Source organism: Hydra vulgaris, chromosome 06 (assembly GCF_038396675.1).
Source record: "Hydra vulgaris chromosome 06, alternate assembly HydraT2T_AEP".
Lineage (NCBI taxonomy): Eukaryota > Metazoa > Cnidaria > Hydrozoa > Anthoathecata > Hydridae > Hydra > Hydra vulgaris.
Genome location: NC_088925.1, coordinates 22,834,803 through 22,852,500, shown reverse-complemented (window position 1 = coordinate 22,852,500; position 17,698 = coordinate 22,834,803). Strand labels below are relative to the sequence as shown.

Here is a 17,698-nt window from a genome sequence, read left to right as displayed (position 1 = left end):
GCTGCACGATGGTTGACTATTTTCAATTGACAAAACGGCTAAGGCACAATTACTTCTATCAGAATTTATTTGTTTATTTACAGACTGATTTTCTTTATCTTCTTTATTTATACTTTTTTCTTTTTTTTCTCAAACTCTTTACATTAAAGTCTGAGCCTAATTTTCGTTTGGCGGATCTTTCATATATGTTAAAGCAAAAAATCTAAAATAAAACTTTTGTTAAGCAAATAAGCGATATTATAAAACTAGTTTAAATTACATTACATATATAAATTACTTTAGTTTATATAAGATTAAAGATTAAAATGATTTATTTTATTTATCTAACTTATTTACTATAGATAAAAAGATAAATACTTGCATCTTATATACATCTATAGCCTCATAAAAGTAACAAAAAATTATAAAAAAAGTCATTATTTCAAATACAAACGCTAGACGTTTATCAACTTACAAAACAAAGCAACTCAAAGTTTATCAACTTGTAAAACAGCAAATTGTAAATTGTATTTTTACCCAAAATACTCAAAAAATATGCGTATTATGAGTTGTGTATTGAGTATTCTACTCAATAAAAATGCGTACTATGAGTTGCATATTGAGTATTATACTCAAAGAAATTGCGTACGTTGAGTTGGGTATTGAGTATGATATGAGTAGCATATTCAATACGCAAAAAAAAGTGCGTTCTGATGTATGACATATATATATATATATATATATATATATATATATATATATATATATATATATATATATATATATATATATATATATAATATAGTTCCAGTAAAATTAGCATGAACTGTTCAGACTATTTTTTATGCCTGAAACTTCAGGCGAAACAACTGAAAGTTTGATCATTGTGTTCCAATGATACCTTTTGCCTGAACAGTTCAGGATTAATTTAAATCAACTCAGGATTAATTTATATCAGTTACTGATGATATAAATTAATCCTGAACTTTAGACAAAACCCATGATCCTGTAAAAACCTGAACCTGATCTTTTAAACTTAACTTTTCACTTTTTAAAAGAATGTGCTCGGTAATGTTAAAAAATTTCAGCAAGAAGATCCATTGAGTTGTAGCATGGCAGGAATTGATCGGAATTTAACAGCTAGAGAGGCACAGAAACGAGTCTGAGAAACTAAAATGGAATTGAGGTGTTAAAGCAATAAAGCGGAACTGATAGAGAAAAACAGAACTTATTTCTTCTTCATTAGCAGTTGACATTGTGAGTGAAAGTAGCTTAAGTTCCACAGATGATGATGAATATTAGACTCCTTCCGCCTCCAGCACATCGAGCACAAGTGGTTCAATGAATAAGAAGATGAAAGTTCTAACAAATAATGTTGTATTGTCTCTTGATCGTGTTAATATTTCTGATCGCCGTGCACTCTTCCTGGTTGGAACAGTTGCTCAGGCTCTTGGTCACTCACTAAAAGATTTATCATTGTCGTACAGCACAAACCGCAAAGAAAGGCGATCTGTTGGTGAAGCGCTGACTACAGCTGACAAGGTTGATTTCTCTCTTGATGATCCACTTCTACATTGGGATGGAAAGCTCTTACCTGATATCACTGGTGGTTAAAAAAAAGTGGATAGAATTGCCATCATTGTGACTGGTGGTGAGGTGGAAAAATTGCTGGGCGTTCCAAAGATTGATCGAGGTACAGGTGAGCAACAGGCTGATGCTTGCAAGAAGGCTCTTAAAGAATGGAAATTGGAAGAACTTGTTCAGGGACTGGTTTTTGACACTACTTCATCCAACACTGGGTTTAACATTGGTGCCTGCACAATAATAGAGCAGAATCTTGACCGTAATCTTATATAGATAGCATGCAGACACCATGTCTTTGAAGTCATGCTTTCCACCATTTTCATGACTGCATTTGGAAGCAGTGGAGGAGCAAATCAAATGATTAATTAACACCCAAGAGTTAATTAATCATTTGATTTCAAAGGAATTTCTGTGGAAACAACTGCTAAATTGTCGAGTAAGTATTTACTACATATAAATTTAGTTTCAAACATTAATACATAAAACAAGTTGAACTAGTTGAAATAACTTTGAAAATTTTCTTTTCTAAAGAAAATTTTCAAAGTTATTTCAACTAGTTCAACTTGTCTGTCAATATCTTCACTCCGTCAATATCTTCACTATTTAAAGGTGAAGATATAGCAACAGTTAAAAAATCTTTGCCCCAAAGATTTTTCAACTGTTGCTTTTTACATAAATCACTTGAGGAAAGTTTATCTTCTATTTGAGCCTTGTCAATTTCGATGTAATGTCGGCGGTTGTATATGATTGTTTACTATATATAATATGCTAAGAAAACATATCAATAAAGATTATGCCAGTTTTGTAGTTAATATTGATTGAACATCTAACATAAGTTGTGAAAATCCAGTAACACATAATTCTGAAGCTAAAAGTAAAAATAAAATAGACAAAGGATGTGAGAAAAAAACTGAAGATGTTGCCTCGCCTATTGTTGATAAGTATAGTATATCACAAGCAGCATTAAAACGATTATGGCTTTAATGTCTTCGAGTTATATTTCTTTAAGTACTTCAGAGTTTCTAAAGAACTGCTCACAAAACCTAATTGAAGACATACTTAGTTATTTACTAGGCAAAACAGTTTCGGTACTGGAAACATGTAGGTGTGAGAAGCATGTAACAGACAACTTAACAGAAGAGTTTAACAGATGGAAAGCACCTTTTAGTAGAATTGACTCACAACATCAAATATTATCATATTTGAAAAATAAAGGCCTATATGTTGAACCAGTACCACATTGAATGGGTGAACGATGGGATACAAAACATGACAGAAAGACAAAAAACCTAATACAAGTCAAAGTAAAAGATTTGTTTTATTACATACCTATTGAAAGCACAATAAAGGTTGTGTTGCTACAGCCAGAAGCCATGAATATGTTAAAAGTGGAGCAAATATCTAATTTTGAATTTGTTGAAGATTGGTTTTGTGGTGAAAATGTTAAAAAAGTTAATGGCATATGCCAAATTTAAATTTCCAAAATTTTTCCCTTTGTTTATTCAATTATACTTTAATGAAATGGAGACCACAAACCCTCTTGGATTAAAAACAGACATTCATAAACTCGGTGCCTTTTATTTTGTGATAAAGAACTTTCCTCACACAACAAACTCATCCTTGAACAACATTCATATCTTAGTATTAACTCATTTAATAGACATAAAGAAATATTCGGCAGAGCCAGTGATAAAAGTGATTGTAAATGAATTGCAAAAACTTCATGACAAAGGATTTGATATTTTTATTGAAAGCAAAAACTAACTTCAGATGTTTACTAACCCAAATTGTTGGAGACAATTTAGGTCTGCACTCTATATTAGGATATATGGAAAATTTCAGTATTGTTTCATTTTCATGTGACATGTGTATGATATTAAAATCTAACATCCAAGATGTTTTTAGAGAAAACAAACAAGCTCTCAGAACAGATATTTTATACAACTCTCAAGTTCAGCAGATGCAAAGTGGGGAAATTTCTAATAAGAATTGTGGAATTAAGCGGTTTAGTTGTTTAACTGAATTGCCATATTATCATCCTGCTTTGAATGATTCTGTAGACATAATGCATGATATTTTTAAAGGAGTTATTCTGTGTGAAGTTAAATTGTTTCTTTATCATGTGTTATATGATATCAAATGTATGTCCATTACAGAACTGAATAGGTGCATCAAGTTTATGGATTATGGTAGTCTGCAGCTCAAAACCTAGTACTACTAATGAGTCACATATGAAAAGTATTGACTCATTACTAGGTCAACGCTCTGCTCAGATTCTTACACTGTTTATGTATTTGCCACTTATTTTGTCTGATGTATTAAGTAGATACACAAAATTGGAAACTTTACCATTATCTTAAAACAATTGTGTGATATAATTTTATCTCTAAATTTAAATTGTTTACAAATCACATATATTGAGGAACTAGTAATTGAACATCATTCATTGATGAAAGAATGTTATCCTGAGAAAAACTTTTTTATAAGCATCACAAAATGATTCATTATGGAACTATTATAAAATGAAGTGGATCTCTTCTTCACATGATTGTTATAAGGTATGAAGCCAAGCATAATTTTTCAAAAAGATTAGCTCATATTTTTTGCAATTTTCAGAACAATTCTTTTTCAATTGCAAAGAGACATCAAATTGCTCATGCCTTAGCTTGGATGACTCATGGTCCCCTAAAAACCATTGCTGATGTAAAAAATGGTGAAGTGTTTTTAGTTTCAGAATTAGAGAGCAAAAATCTTATTCCCTTTATTGGTGAAGAAAATGAAGTTTTAGCTGTTGATTGAGTTACCGTATTGGGCCACAAATACAGATCATGTGAAATAATTCTTTAAGATTTTAATAGCAATGGTGAACCAAGTTTTGCTCACATTGATCAGATTTTTGTTGCAAAAAAAAAAAGCGTACGTACTTTATGGACAACCCCTAACTTAGATGCGATAAAAATAATGCACAGTAAATATTCTTTAGACTGAATTTATCGACATAATGACGAATTATTGAAAGTACGTCGTTAGAAAAATAATAATTAAAAAATAATAATAATTAAAAATAAATTAGTAAAATAAAAATAGTCGGCAATAAAATGCAGAACTCAAACTGTTTTAGATTCACAAAAACATATTTTTACACAATGGCTGACCTTGGAGATTTTTAATTTGGAAGTAAAGTTGACATGCCGACCCTAATTCTGAGGGTTGTGTGTATATGTATGAATGTATGAATGTATGTATGTATGTATATATATATATATATATATATATATATATATATATATATATATATATATATATATATATATATATAATACATATATATTTATATAAATATAAAAAGAGAGAGCTATTTTTAGTAACTTTAAAAGTATATCAATATATAACAATCCACAGATTATGTGCAGACAGATTGTTCACTTTTGCAAATAATCATTTTTCACTTAATCAGACTAGTTCTATATCAAAATCCAATCCTTTTTTCGGATTCAACATATTCATGTGATAAAGATGTTCTTTGTACTCCGTGTCGAGTACTTTGAATAGACAATATCAAATTTGTAATTTTTTAACATAAATAACTGTTTTTCAAAACTATAAGGACTAATTTCAGTTTCTAAAAATATTTTTAACAAATTTCTTATTTTTTAGGAGGTTCGCAAATTGCTTGATGAGCATCAGACAGGTAAACTTGTCATTGTTGAATATGAGACAACTGGAATGTTACTCAAGTACAGATTTGAAATGGTTCATATATAGGTAAACTTGTCATTGTTGAATATGAGACAACTGGAATGTTACTCAAGTACAGATTTGAAATGGTTCATATTCTTGTTAACATTATGGCACATAAAGTTGGAAACATGTAAGTCATTACATGTGATTTTACAGTTTGTTCTGAATATTTCTGAATATTTTATGCATAGTTAGTAAGTTTTTTCAAACACTTTTTTATAATAATAAGATTATATAAAAAATGAATAAGTAAATGTTAAGTTAGTGAATCACGGTAAGTAACGAAGAAGAAAATCTGTGTAACTTAAATCTATAACAATTTTTAGGTATAGTGGTTATTAATTTATTAGGTATTTACTTCAGGCATCCATCAAGAGCAACAAAAACAAAGTTTGCTATGTCAATTATTAACGCTTTTCCTAAACTGCACTCTGGTGGACCTCTACGATATATATGTTATTTAACTTTGTTATCTAAATATAATTAGTTTTTTTGCTGTTTAAACTGCATTATCCTTACTTGGAAAAATTACTATTGCGCTTATAAGGAGGTTGAAGTGAATGGCAAAAAAAAGAAAATAATATCTTATGGACATATCGAGGAGCGGCTTAAAACAATTAGGAAGTTTGATGGTGTCCATGCTCAAGCTACTTGAAAACGAAAATCCTTTTCCCCAATAACTTTTGATGTTGCAGGTAAGCCTAATAAAACTCTAAGTCATGCTTATATATATACAACAAACGATGTTCAACTATTTTTTTTAGTTCCTTTTTCAAATGAAGAACAAAATATTATGAGTTGTCATTTGGTGACATCCATTATGATCGAAAACAATTTATTCTTGAAAAAACTAGAGTATCACAAAGAAACTGGATTATATCATTAAAACCGCCTTTTTATGAGTTTATTCGGAAATTTCCCCGATTTTAAAATTTAGGATTTGATGTAAGCAGTACTGTTTTTTACATTTGTAGTGTATATCCTATCCTAATGTTTTGGATTAGTGCTATTGGAGTATTACTAGAGTAAAATTGATTTTTTGTTTGAGAAACATTTAATGACTCCTAATTATCATTACATATGTTTCAGAGAGAGTTTACAGCAACATTTGAAAATGCTAAAGATTTGCTTATGCAATGGGAGGATATGGCTCCTAATGTTATTACTTGGGCTTATAGAAAGGCGAATCCAATGGCAAAGCAACTACTTTTAGAGCTTGACATCCAGCTAATACCTTCAAATGGTATGTCACATCGTCTTCTTTAACTACTGTTTTTACACTTTATAACTTTCACTAAGTATTTAAAACTATTTTCTTTATTCTAAAATATGTACTGTTAGAGTTTTTAAATGTTTTTGAAAATCAAAGATTGAAATATGGAATTTGCATTTCACTTGTTCCGTACATTTTTCAAGTACCTCCTAGAAATAAGGATTGAACGCCTACAACTGAAGTTGCAGCTCACTTTATTCAAGTCTTTCCTGTAATTTTCTTAATTTTAAGTTTAATATTTCTAGTTAAATGGTATGTGCTATAAACAAGGTCAATAATAATTTTGCTTCTATATTGTATCTTAATTATTATTATTTTAACAAAGGACAATACAGCTATGGAGACTATAATTGATGCAAATAGACATACTTCTTTCATGCATACATTTGTTATTACACTAGGGGCTCGAGGCAACTTGATTCAGTCATTTATTTTTATAGAAGACAATGTTATTCCAATTAGAAATGGCATGTTAAGTGCAGTAGACCGTTTATTGAAACTATACTTTGTTATCGATATTGAATATGCGCCAGAGTGCAGACATGTTTTACATTTTTTACAATGTGTAGTTATAGGTATTCATGACAATTTGCTGTTGTCAAGAGGTACCAGTGATCTGTCATAGTTTTTTAATGAAAAATAAAGGAGTGGATAAACTTTTAAATGTTTTTATTTAAATGGATACCACTATATATTTTATTTTGAAATTTATATTGAATATGTGATGTATACATATATGTGGCTAAGTGTACCAATATAGCTAGTTTAGCCATATTGGTATAAACAATATAATAACGCTTACCTAGTGTAACAGTTACCAAGTAATTGTTTGGAAATGTTTGTAAAGGTTTTATAGTTTTTTTTATAATAGTATTATAGTTTTTCAATTGTTTGGAAATATTTGTTATAGTTTTTATCTTACTCAAAATATTTACTTGTAAACTGTAAGCATTATTATATAAACAAACTTTTATGTTACAGATTATGTTTTATGTCGTGATTTAATCATTATGTTTAAAAAATCAAAACTTAACTTAAAAAAATGGATTTCTTATAAAAGAATTGATAGCATAACTTTTCATTTGTTTTCCATAAATATATCTGACATGTAAATTCTAATTGTAATGATTTTTGTAATTCTATTGAAATTAGTTCGGATTCATATTTTGTACTGCACCAGTTCAGGATTTTATACAGAACTATTTCAGGTTACCTATCGCGGTTGTTCAAGTTTTTTTAACAAACAGTTCAGGTTCAGGTAAATTGTTGGAATGTTCATCTGGCACTTTTTGAAGCAAACTAGTTCAGGCGAAATGCCCAAAGTTTGTATAATTTACCGGAACTTTTTCCTGAACTATAGTTCAAGTTACCTATTACAGTTGTTCAGGTTTTTTTAAGGAACAGTTCAGGTTCAGGTGATTTGCTTGAATATTCGTCTGGCACTTTTTGAAGAAAACTAATTCAGGCAAAACACCTAAAAGTTAGTATAATTTACCAGAACTTTTTTAAGAGTGAACATATATATATACATACATATACACATAAATATACATATATGCAACACATATATATTTATCCCAAGCAGCTATTAAGTTGGCCCAGCAATGCTTTAACATTTGCCCAATTTTTGATGCCTAATGATTGATAATAATGATGATGATGATGATGATGATGATGATAGATAAATTTGTATACAATCTTAACACTCACAAACATGCACAAATAGTTTTCCAGACAATGAAAAAAGTGTTTTTTACTTATAATAAATGTCCTTCATATCTAGATATAAATAATAAATGTCTATCATATCTAATATTTGTCCAAACCAAATTTAATGTATGTATTATAGCATCTGGTTACATCATTAGAAATAATTCATGCAAGGCTGCATAAAAATACTTGTACATACACATTATATTCAACATATGTATTTAAAAGTAATCATATCAATATATTTGAATATATTTAAAAAGAAAAAACTTTAATTTATAAACGCAATTCAACATAAAAATTATATTTTTGTTTAATGTTGGTTGCATAATTTTAACCAGATACTCGGATGTTCCATAAGGAGGTGTGTTAATAGTGGAAACAACAGGACACATTGGGTAGTTTTTTCCAGTTTGCGAGCTTTAACCATTCCATAGATTCTAGTTGGAACGCAATCTGATTGATACATCTTAAAATAAGTAGCATTGTCTAACTTACCCTGTTTTCTTAATTTATGTAATAGTTTTTGAAATTTAGTAGTGACTGTGAGTGTTGGGTCGTAATCAATAATTTTACTATTTTTTATTTGTTTTTCCAATTTATCTTTTGCTTCATTTTTGTATAATAAAGCAAAACCTGTTCCTTTATCAAATGGATATTTCTATAGATGTGAATGTTTTTTTAGGTTTTCTAAAGAAAGACGTTGCTGTTTTGTTAAATTATCTTTTATTTTTAACTTTGAAGAATCCAAATGTTTACCAACTTAAATGCTCATGCGGAAATATATATATTGGTGAGACCAAAAAAAAAATCATTTCAAGAAGTGCAGAACACCAAAGAGCTTGTAAAAATCAAAAATGGTTGAGTTCAGGAGCCAAAGAACATTTTAGAACATGCTGTGGTAACTTTGATTAGCTAAATCCTAAGACCTTGGCAGTCATTCTAGAATACAGGATTAGAAATACTAGAGAATCTCTGCAGATTAACAAAGCAAGAGTTCAATATGAGATAGGTATTGGGCAAGGGTGGTTCTAAATTAAGATAGGTATTGGGCAAAGGTGTTCTAAATTAAGATGACGGGGATAAGATTAAAACAAAAACTTGGGGACCCATTTTGACAAAAATTTAACTGATGTCATTATTATATTATTTAACTGGTTTCTTTTTTAAACTTAACGCTTTTTAATGTCTTCTGTTTAAACGGGTTGTTTTATGTTATTATGTAACATTTTATTATTACCTGATGACACTGACCACAATTGGTCAGTGAAATATTGTTAATATATCATTATATCAAAATATATTAAAAAAAAAGTTATACGCTGCTGTTTTATTGAAATCAACTTCCATATTTATAAACATATCGTATAACAAGAATATGACTTTTAAAGATATATATATAAATTTTAAAGATATCTATATATATATCTATATATATATATATACATAAATATATATATATATATATATATATATATATATATATATATATATATATATATATATATATATATATATATATGTATATATATATATATATATATATATATATATATATATATATATATATATATATATATATATATATATATATATAAATTCTAAATAACAGAATTCAAATGGGGTAACACATAGTTTTTTATCAATTTTTTTATATTTTCCATTTTTTTAAAAAATTTTAATTTTTAATATATTTTATCATATTTAAATTAAAATTATTATTAAATATTAGGAAACAAATTTATTGTAATAAATTTAATTTCTTTTAAAAATTTCAAACGCTCAATATTACAACTTTTACTGCTAAAATTTCCAAAGAATGTTAAAAATAAGAAAATTTTTAAAAATAAATTTAATTCAGGTTACTTTAATATGTTCGTATTACATTTAACTATTTTGATAATTAATTTATAGTTTTATATCAATATTTTTTTCTCATTCTGTTATGAAAGTGCTAATTTACAAAAATGCTTAATGCACTTTTAACTGTATATAAAATCATTGCCGGGTAAACCATAATCAAGCCTGTAGGCAAAATTATTAGATTTAATGTAAAATATTTTAGAGAATTTTTTTAAGAAAACTTTAATGTAACAAATATGTGAAAAGATGATTTTTTTTTCAGTTTTGAAATTACTTTTTAACAAAAGTTTTATCTTCACAATTAATTTTTTGAATTGATCATAGAATGAACGCCGATTAGAAATGATTAACTAGTTTATGAGTAGTACGCAAAGATTTTGTTAAAGCCAAAATATTAAGAAAAAATGTTGATGGTTTTTATTTTTTTGACCATTAAGAAATTCAACCATAAACAATTTTTTTGACCATTAAGAAATTCAACCATAAACAATTGCCCTGTCATTTAAAAAAAAAAACATTTAGTTTTAAGTTTTTAAGTTTTAAAGAAAAAAAAGAAACTTTTAAAGTAAAAAAAAATTTAAATAAGTATAAGTTTTTTAAAATAAGGAATTTTTTTTTTTAAACAACATATTTAAACTTTATTTATAACTTTTTTTATAACAATATTGTTTAGTTTAAAGATATTTTATAATGATATATATATATATATATATATATATATATATATATATATATATATATATATATATATATATATATATATATATATATATATATATATAATATATATATGCTTTATAGCACATTATTATTTTTATTTTGTATAACCTTTTTAATAGTTAACCATAACATTTAATAAATAATATTTAATTGCTAAATGCTCAAGCCCACAAATTACAAAACAAAAAAAGATATAAACAAAATGATAATTATGTACCTTATGGAAAAGTAAATTCTCTTTGCAAACTCCAAAGTGAACACTTGAAGTATCAAGAGAAATATGTGGAACAACAGTACACTACAAAGTTAAAATAACAGATAAAAATAAATTAGCTAAATTAAATAAAAAACTATAAACTAAATTATAAATAAAATAATTTATGTATGTATATAAAACTTTGTAATGATTTGATGTAAAACATAAGGTTTACTCAATGGTATGGGATATTAAAATATCTTCAGGGCTGAAAATTGAAACTGAAAGGTTCGAGAACCGAAATTTATGGGATGAAGCTGCTCCACCAATCAAAACCAAAATTGATTCAAAATCTAAATCTAAAATTAAAAACCAAATCTGAAATCCTTTTAAACCTTTTACCTTAGCAGTAACTCTGTCATCATAACAAATATCATTTAAGATTTTTTATTAATTCATTCTACCACTTGTTTACTATCCCATTAGTTCACTCAATGCAGGTGCAGACTAGTGATAGAACACTCGGCTATCAGTCAAGAGATTAAATGTACAAATCCATCTTACATTTTTGGATGTTTAATGCTCAGCCTGTTTCTCTGCACAGTGGTCTTTTTTAACAAAATTTGTGTCTTAGAGTTTAGGGTAGAGAATTGCAAATAAAAAAAAGCCTCCTTGACTGTTGTGGCCCCCTCCAAAGCCTTGGAGATATGAATTAAAAAAACAAAAAACTGTTGCTAACAGATTTAATGTAAACTCTGAGTTTTTAGGCCAATAATAATGTTTAAATAAAATTGAATTCATGTGGATGAAGCATAAAATAGATTTGATTACATAGTTTTCTCATGGGCACGAGGAACATCTATTATAACCATTGATTTTGCTATGCTGTTTTCTGTCAATATTTTGTCATCAGATTTGTATACAGGAGTACCACTTGCAATTCTTTATTTAGAACATTCCACTTGTTGGATGATATTTACAAGAATAGTGAAGCAAAAGAAGAAATTACTTTCTTAATTATGTGTTTTTTTTTTAAATATATAAATTGGGATATAACCATGCCCTTCAGATTTTGACACAAAATTTAAAAAAATGCCAGACTGCATTGTATGATATAACTTATTATAACTAATTATAACTTTTTATTAGTATATAAAAATAAATTGAAGCAAATGCTACTTATCTCATCATTAAACACATTACAAAGCAAAAGAAAAAAAAAAAGGTGGCTAAAAAAAAAATGGCTAAAAAAAAAAGGTGGCAAAAAAAAGATTTAAAATAGATTTAAATTAAACAAAAACAAAAAACAGCAAACTAAGAAAAGACATACAAAATGTAATAATAAATATAGATAGATAATATAATAATACAACTATAAAACAAAAATAAGCAAATATGACTTACCGTACTATCACTAGACCCATCATTAAAAAACTCATCAAATGATGAAACACTTTTATTTTTTGTCAGATTGTTATCAACTTCTATGTCATTAACTTGTAATAAACCATTTTCATCAAAAACAATTTTTTTTTCTTCTATCAACATTGAAAGACCCTAAAAAAATTTGAAACATAAAAAACATCAATATCTAGTTTTTTTTTAAATCCATCATTTAAAATTCTTTCATAATCTTCTAACGAAGACAAATACTACATGGTTATGACATCAGTGGTGGGCATCATTAACAAATAAATTCCAACAACTCAGAATATAATTACAGCAAATTCAAAAACATCAAAATTTTTCAATAACAATACTATAATAAACAAAAAGTTCTTAAGTAATCAGCATACTCTAGCATCGACTTTAATGCAGTGCATGATATACATATAGCAATATACAAATTATTATAAAGTATATAACACCATCAAGTGTAATAAAATAAGAAAAAAAATGTTTCAATAGGTCAGAACTCAATTGCTCTAGGCTTTTAAATGCATTACAAGATCTATGTGAAGGAATAAAACTTTTACCATCTATGGGTAATTTTAATGATAAATGAAATTATTATCAATGTGAGAAAGGTGCAAAGATAAAGCTGTAAAACAAAAGATAACTTTAAAAAAAAACTCATAAACAGTGTTGTAAATTGTTACCATTTCTTGCTCCTTTTTTTTCAAAATTTACATATATTTTCAAGATTTTAAAAAAATAAAAAAATACTGCCTTCTACTTAGCATTCAACTAAGTTAAAAAGGGGAAAAAAAACAAACAATAAACATCAAGTATAACAGCTTCAAATGCGATATATATTTTTAATAATTCACCTCCACAAGGCCGAGAAGGCCACTACAGATGAGGAGGCTACTTGCGGTTATAACCCTCTCTCAGCTCTAAACTCCGAAACACGAACCTTGACGAACAAGGCCGCTGCACAGAGAAACAAGGTGAACGCGGTACTACCAGGAACATTTAACAAACAATATAAAAATAATTAGCTTCTGACTACACTGTTTACAGAAGTTTTTAAAAAATTTTTAAAAACTCCAAAACTTTTTAGCTGACATCAAAATATATTAAAATTCCAACAAATGTAACATCTTTGATGATTTCTAAAATATTGTATAATACCATGTCAATGTTTAAATAAATTAACAAGTTCAAGTTAAAAAAAGAATTCTTTACATGATGGTACCTTCAAAACTTATGGTTCATCTTATAGTTTAATTGTAAAAATTAATTTTCTTGTGTGTTTTTGAAATGTATGCAAGGGGCAAAATCAACTCAATTTTACCAGATCGCAAAAAATTTTTGCAGAAAAAATAACAAGTTTACAGCTATAAAAATAGCCAAGTTTTTTCATAAGACTCTCACAACAAAACTTAAGCCATAGCCATAATGAACCTTTCATAAGACTCTCACAACAAAACTTAAGCCATAGCCATAATGAACGTTTCATAAGACTCTCACAACAAAACTTAAGCCATAGCCATAATAAAGCTTTCATAAGAAATAAACTTTGTAAATGTACATATTGTGGAATGTCTACTCTTTTTAACCTTTTATTTTATTTTAAGAAATTAAATTTACTTTTTTTAACTTTTTATTTTATTTTAAGAAATTTTTTTATTATCATTAAACTTCTTTCATTGACATTGGTATAAATAAAATAATTAATTAATAAATAAAATAATGTTTTCTTTTCTTCATTATTTCTTCAAATTGTGGCTTTACAAATAATGATTTTTTACTTTTAAAAAGTTATTAACCAACAAAAAATATTACTTGTTGCAAAGAAAAATACTCAAGTTAATTACTTTACCAGCGCTTTTTTTTGGTGAAAAAAACAAGATTTAAGTTTCCAAGTATAATTTATTAAAAAATATATTGTGCTTTCACTTGCCTTAAAACAAAAAAATTAAACAAACACTTTATAAATATTACTGCTTATAAACAGATGTTTACAAAAACAAACTTCAGCTATGCATTTTCTGGATGTTTGCGTCTGTATTGAAAGATTTGTTCATTAAATTGCTATGCAATTAATGTAGGAAAAGCAGCAGAGAAGTGCAAGTTTTTTTTTGTAATTGATTTGCAATTGCTACTCTTAGAAAAATTCACTCCATTTTTGATTCTTATTTCAAAATTATTTTTGAAACAAACAGAAATAATTTGTTTAACTTTGAAACAGAAAAGTTAGAAAAAGTTAGAAATTAGCAACAATACTTATAATAATATTAAATAGTAAATTTTAATAATTAATTTTATTAATAAAAAATTTTAAAAAAATGTAAGAAAATTTTTAATCGCTTAATAAAAAAAACTGTACATATTATAAAAATTTACATACAAACCTAAAATATTATACATACCTCAGGGGCAAGACGAGATATTCCTCTTAACATGTAAATACTGTTGTTGTCAATATGCTTCTGTGTGAGAACAGCTATTAATATATATATATATATATATATATATATATAATATATATATATATATATATATATATATATATACATATATATATACATATATATATATATATATATATATATAAAGAAATAAAAAAGAAATAAAAAGTATTAAATCTATAACTAACAAAAATGAATGTCTAAAAAATAAGTTGAATTAATTTGTCATTAATGTATAACTTATATACTGAACAATGTGCAAAGTAAAGAATTCAATAAGTTAGCAACATAAGTATAGAGAAGTGTTAATTACTGAATTAAATATAAATTTCTTATATATAAGGACCAAAAACAGACTGGTTTGACTGCTCTAAGGAGAATAAAATTAATATGGAGAAAAGATTTAACAGCTTAGAGTATAAAATACAATTTCATCATCACATATTTTCATAGACATGTCCCTATCAAAAAAAGAAAAACGATAAAGAATCTAGAAAATTTGTTTTATATATTGAAATGGAAAATGTTATTCAGCTTCCAAGAGCAAATATATCAAATTTTATATATAGAAAAAAACTATTACTTTTTAATCTCACTGTTCATAGCTCAATAGATAACAAAGTTCAATGGATTCAATAGATAACAAAGTTTACTGTTGTGTGTGGAGTGAGTATACTGGTGAAAGAACTGTTAATCATATTCCATTAGACCAAAAAATAATTTTTTTATATATTTGGATGTTTTAGAACATCCAAATATATAAAAAAATTATTTTTTGGTCTAACTCATTTGTACCACAAATTAAAATTTCAAAACTTGCTTTTACTTTAAAAGGGTTTATACAAAAAAATTCACAGATTATGATATTTACACAAAAATTTTCAGAAAAATATCATTCTTACATGCCACATTTTGTAATATACAAGGACTGTCAATCTATCACCAAACCAGAAACATGTGTCAGTATTTTGAAAAAAGTAAGGATATTAAGAGTTGGCACAAAAACACATTTGCAGGATATAGTCCTGACCTCTAATGTCTCATTACTAACATCACCAATTCCTTTTAGCATAGGAAGTATTAAAGATATAAAGTTAATTCTATGTTTTATGCCTGCGCTTTTTAAACAAATTTTGAATTAAAATTTTTTTTTGTTATGTTGAAACTAATATTTTTTGTTGAAAAATCTTTGACTTTTAATATATATTGAAACAGTTTGATATTGTTTTTGAATAGTGTACCTTTTAATATCTACTTTCACAATGCAGATAGTGGTAGTGTCATGGTTTTGGGGGTAACCTCTAGTAATTTTAAAATAAATGCTTTATTTACTTAAAGAAAAAATTTAAAACAATAGGCAAATTATGAGTATTGCAAACATAGTAAAATACTTAAAAAATGGCATCCTAATTTCTGTTGATGGAGATTATTGGAATAAATAGGCATTATCTTTTTACAGATTTAAATAAATTAGATTGTTTTTTAATACTCTAAATCAACTAATTTCATTTTTAAAAGTATTTTTACTATAAAAAAAAAAAAAAGTTTAAAGTTAATCTGAAGAAATATGATCTCTTTCAAATAAAGTTAGTTATAAATTTTAAAGACATTAAGAAAAATAACTTCGAATCTTTTATTTACATTTTTTTCAATGTGTTTTTGGGAGTTAGAAAAAATAAACACTTAGGTCACAAATAGCCATCTATAAAAATAAATTTAGGTATTAAAAAATCTTTAAAAACTACCTGGTTTAATATCTTTAGACACACAGGTTCCAAATAGCTCAACAGTCAAAGGTTCCTTTTAAATTAAAATTTTTGAGTATAAAAAAAATTGTATAAAATTTAATTGGTCGTTTTTATTAAAGTTCAAAACATAATGTGAAAGTAAAAAAGCTCACTACCATAAAAAAATAAATAAAACCTGGTTGAGGATAAGACAAAAAAGTTTTTTATAGTAAGGAATGGCTTGTGTTGGTATAAACTTTACAATGATTTTCTTCGATGAGTTAGCCTCAATTTTTCCACAAGTTTCATTTAAAAGAAATTTACTATATTGAGGATCAGTCTTTATCTAAAAATAAATAAAGATTGTAAGATGTTTCACTAAGACACTTCATAAATATGGAAAGTATGGCTATAAATTGATAAAATATCAAATTTCAGCATTAATTTTTATTATCTTGATAAATTTAATATTTAATTTTGAAAACTAAAAATTTTTAATTATATTAAATGTCAACATTATGTAATTAATTTAAATGACTATAAGATCCCATAACAAGGTTTTAAATCTGAGCTTTGAGAAAATCAAAAAATAAAAAATAAAGGCATTCATTCCATATCAGAAAAAAATTTAGTATGAAAAACATTTTTCAGATATTTTGCACAAAATTTCTGAAAAAAAAAAGTTCATTTGATTCTAAGAATGACTAGCAAAACCATATCTCAGTGGGTACAAGACGTATTTTAGACATTTAAAATATACATTAATACATTTTAACACATGTTTTAGATATCTTAAACATTTCTTGTGCCCACTGGAACATATACTAACTACTTTCTGTTTGTTTAAACATTTAAATTACTTATATACTTTAAATTTTTTGCAGTAGAGTATATTTAGCATAACAAAAACCTTTTGTTAGAAAGCTTGAACGGAATTGAATTTACTTATTTGTCATAAATTATATAATATTATTTGGTTACTTTTAAATACATGCTGTTTGAGTATTAAATTATATGACTTACAAGATTCAAAAATAACGCAAACTGGCTT

At 26.4% G+C, this 17,698-nt stretch overlaps 1 protein-coding gene across 3 annotated transcripts in view; it reads right to left on the bottom strand.

The window, feature by feature from the left end:
• LOC105849501 (cilia- and flagella-associated protein 65) overlaps positions 1-17,698 on the bottom strand; it is a 131,337-nt gene that overhangs the window by 81,817 nt on the left and 31,822 nt on the right. For all 3 annotated transcript variants that reach the window (XM_065799616.1, XM_065799615.1, XM_065799617.1), the window contains 5 exons: positions 16,844-16,993; positions 16,666-16,720; positions 14,882-14,955; positions 12,471-12,623; positions 11,088-11,168 (listed from right to left, as the gene is read on the bottom strand). In XM_065799616.1, coding sequence (XP_065655688.1) covers positions 11,088-11,168; positions 12,471-12,623; positions 14,882-14,955; positions 16,666-16,720; positions 16,844-16,993 — 513 coding nt within the window. The remainder of the gene's footprint in view (positions 1-11,087; positions 11,169-12,470; positions 12,624-14,881; positions 14,956-16,665; positions 16,721-16,843; positions 16,994-17,698) is intronic.